The following is a 2,209-nucleotide window of genomic DNA, read 5'->3' as shown; positions in this document are numbered from 1 at the left end:
AGGAGACCACTTTTATTTCCCATGTTGGGTTTACAATGTCCCTCACATTCCCTCCTTTTCAGACCCACAAAAGGTTTTTGTAAAGTTTCTCTAGGCTGTATTGTTGGCAGCAGCAGTAACCATGCCTCTTGCCTCTGGTAGTTAGAGGGTGTGATTTTTGGCTAGTGTCTTCAGAACCTCTGGGTTTTTAAAATACAGCTGAGAATTTCTGAATGAGATATAGAAGAAAATGTCCTAATTCAGATGATTTATTGGCCCAGTTGTGTCTGTGATCAGTCAGCTGTGGGTTGGAGTACTCTCTGAGAACCAGCAGGTATAATAGGAGCCTTATGCTCTACCTCTGGTTCTCTTGAGAGAACTTCCACTTCCTACCCCACATCAGTGCATTCTATGATCTTCTCAGGGTGAAGCCTGGCCTAGAACCCTAAAACTGTCTTCAAGTAACTGGGAGTGTCCCTAAATGTACAAGCTTAAGGAACAAGATGCTTACTTGGGGTTGGAGTATTCTTCCAAGTCGAAGGTCATGGGTTTGAATTCCTATTAGGCTTGTACCATGGTCAACTCCCTATGCAGAATACCCGCCTTTACCCCGGGCTTCTTAAGGCTGTGAGAAGGCACACACACAGAACATGGGTAATATCGCTAGAGGTCATGGTGGGTGCGAGGTGGGAGTCGGGCACTGCAGCCCAGGAGAGGGCGCGCCCTCGAACCACACCACGTAGAGAAGGGAGACAAAATGCGCCCAGAGCTCACATTTCCCTCTGTCCTGCGGGCTCCGCTTCCGGGCTGCGCGGTCGCGGCGAGCGCTCCGATTGGCGGCCAGGCCTTTGCCCCGCCCCTCCTGGCCGGCCACCGCCCCCTCCCCAGCCCGTCCCGCACTTCTCCGCAGAAGGCTCCCAAGCAAGCAGCCTGGTAACGCGCAGTTCCAGCTGGCTGTGCGCGCCCGGGTCTGGGCTCGATCGTAGAGGACGCGGCAGCCGCAGCTCCCGGAGAACAGCGGGCAGAGCTGCGGGCTGCACGCGCCCCTGCAGCCACCGGGCGTCCCGCGGAGGCTCCCGCGCCCTGTGGCGACTTCCGCGCCCGCGCTCCCCTTTGTCCGAGTCCCCAAGCGGCGGCGGCGGTGGCGGCGGCGGCGGGGTCGGAGCCCGCGCCCTGGGCGACTGAGGCTAAGGCAGTCCGTGCCCCGGCGCCCCGGCGATGCCGGACCAGATCTCCGTGTCGGAATTCGTGGCCGAGACCCATGAGGACTACAAGGCGCCCACCACCTCTAGCTTCACCACGCGCACGGCCCAGTGCCGGAACACCGTGGAGGCCATCGAGGAGGTGAGCGGTAGCNTCGCCGGCGCGGGGCGGGGCGGGAAGCTAGTGCCGCGGGGATCCCGCTGCGCCCTGGGGCTTCCGCGCCTGGTGCCCGATACCCAGTGCCCTCCGCCTGCGTCCTCACCCGAGAAAAGTTTCTGGTACCCGAAAGCCGGACTCAGCCGGACCAGCAGTGCCCGACACAGAAGCCCTTTGTTCCCTGCTCTAGGGAGAGGCTGCTTGGCCACCTTGGGGCTTTTTTTGGGAACGCTCCTGTCTGTTCCCATTTCCCTCGCAGGGTTTCAGGTCCTTTGCTCCCATCCTCGGAGAGATCAACTTCGGCTGCAGAGTCCGTGGCGGCTGCGAGCCGGGGACCCCTGCGAGCTCTGCGGCCCCCGAGTGATGGGTCTCCCTGCGCGGACCTCTCCAACTTGTTCCAGAAGTGGCCCGGCGGGGGCAGCTGTGCCTTCTGAGCCAACATGCAGAGCAGATCCAGGGGACCCCAAGCTGCTTAGGCAGGGGTGCCCATCCCATCTTGNGAGGCCTGGCAGTTCCCACTACGTGCCGCATAGGAGAACCAGCGCTTTGAGGTCCAAACGGTCTTTGGTGGCCACTTCTGGATTACCTGTATGGTGCCTGACTACAGTATGGTCAGCTCCTTTGCACGGTGAATGGTCATTGTATTGAGTAGCTAAGCAGCGAGCTCGCCAGATCCTAGGGAAGAGGGACTGCGAGAAGGAAGCAGTTTGGGTTGAAAATTGAAGCAGGCTTGGAAGAGGCTGTCCATAGCTTGGGAAAGCCTCACTTACATCATTTTCTTTACCTCCCCAACAGAATTTAGAGTTTCGTGTTTTCAGCTCTGTAGGCTTTGTGCGTCCAGCTGGACTAGCAAAAGGTAGCTGGAGAACGA

The 2,209-nt window shown here is 58.9% G+C and overlaps 1 protein-coding gene across 1 annotated transcript in view; it reads left to right on the top strand.

The window, feature by feature from the left end:
• The first annotated feature begins 1,177 nt into the window (after nt 1–1,177).
• LOC110288600 (zinc finger protein 69-like) overlaps nt 1,178–2,209 on the top strand; it is a 33,133-nt gene continuing 32,101 nt past the window's right edge. The window contains exon 1 of the mRNA XM_021154902.2: nt 1,178–1,323. Coding sequence (XP_021010561.1) covers nt 1,198–1,323 — 126 coding nt within the window. The 5' untranslated portion in view covers nt 1,178–1,197. The remainder of the gene's footprint in view (nt 1,324–2,209) is intronic.

This window comes from Mus caroli, unplaced genomic scaffold (assembly GCF_900094665.2).
Source record: "Mus caroli unplaced genomic scaffold, CAROLI_EIJ_v1.1 scaffold_14150_1, whole genome shotgun sequence".
Taxonomy (NCBI): Eukaryota; Metazoa; Chordata; class Mammalia; order Rodentia; family Muridae; genus Mus; species Mus caroli.
The sequence above is the reverse complement of the archived record's forward strand: the minus strand, read 5'-3'. Positions and strand labels throughout refer to the sequence as shown.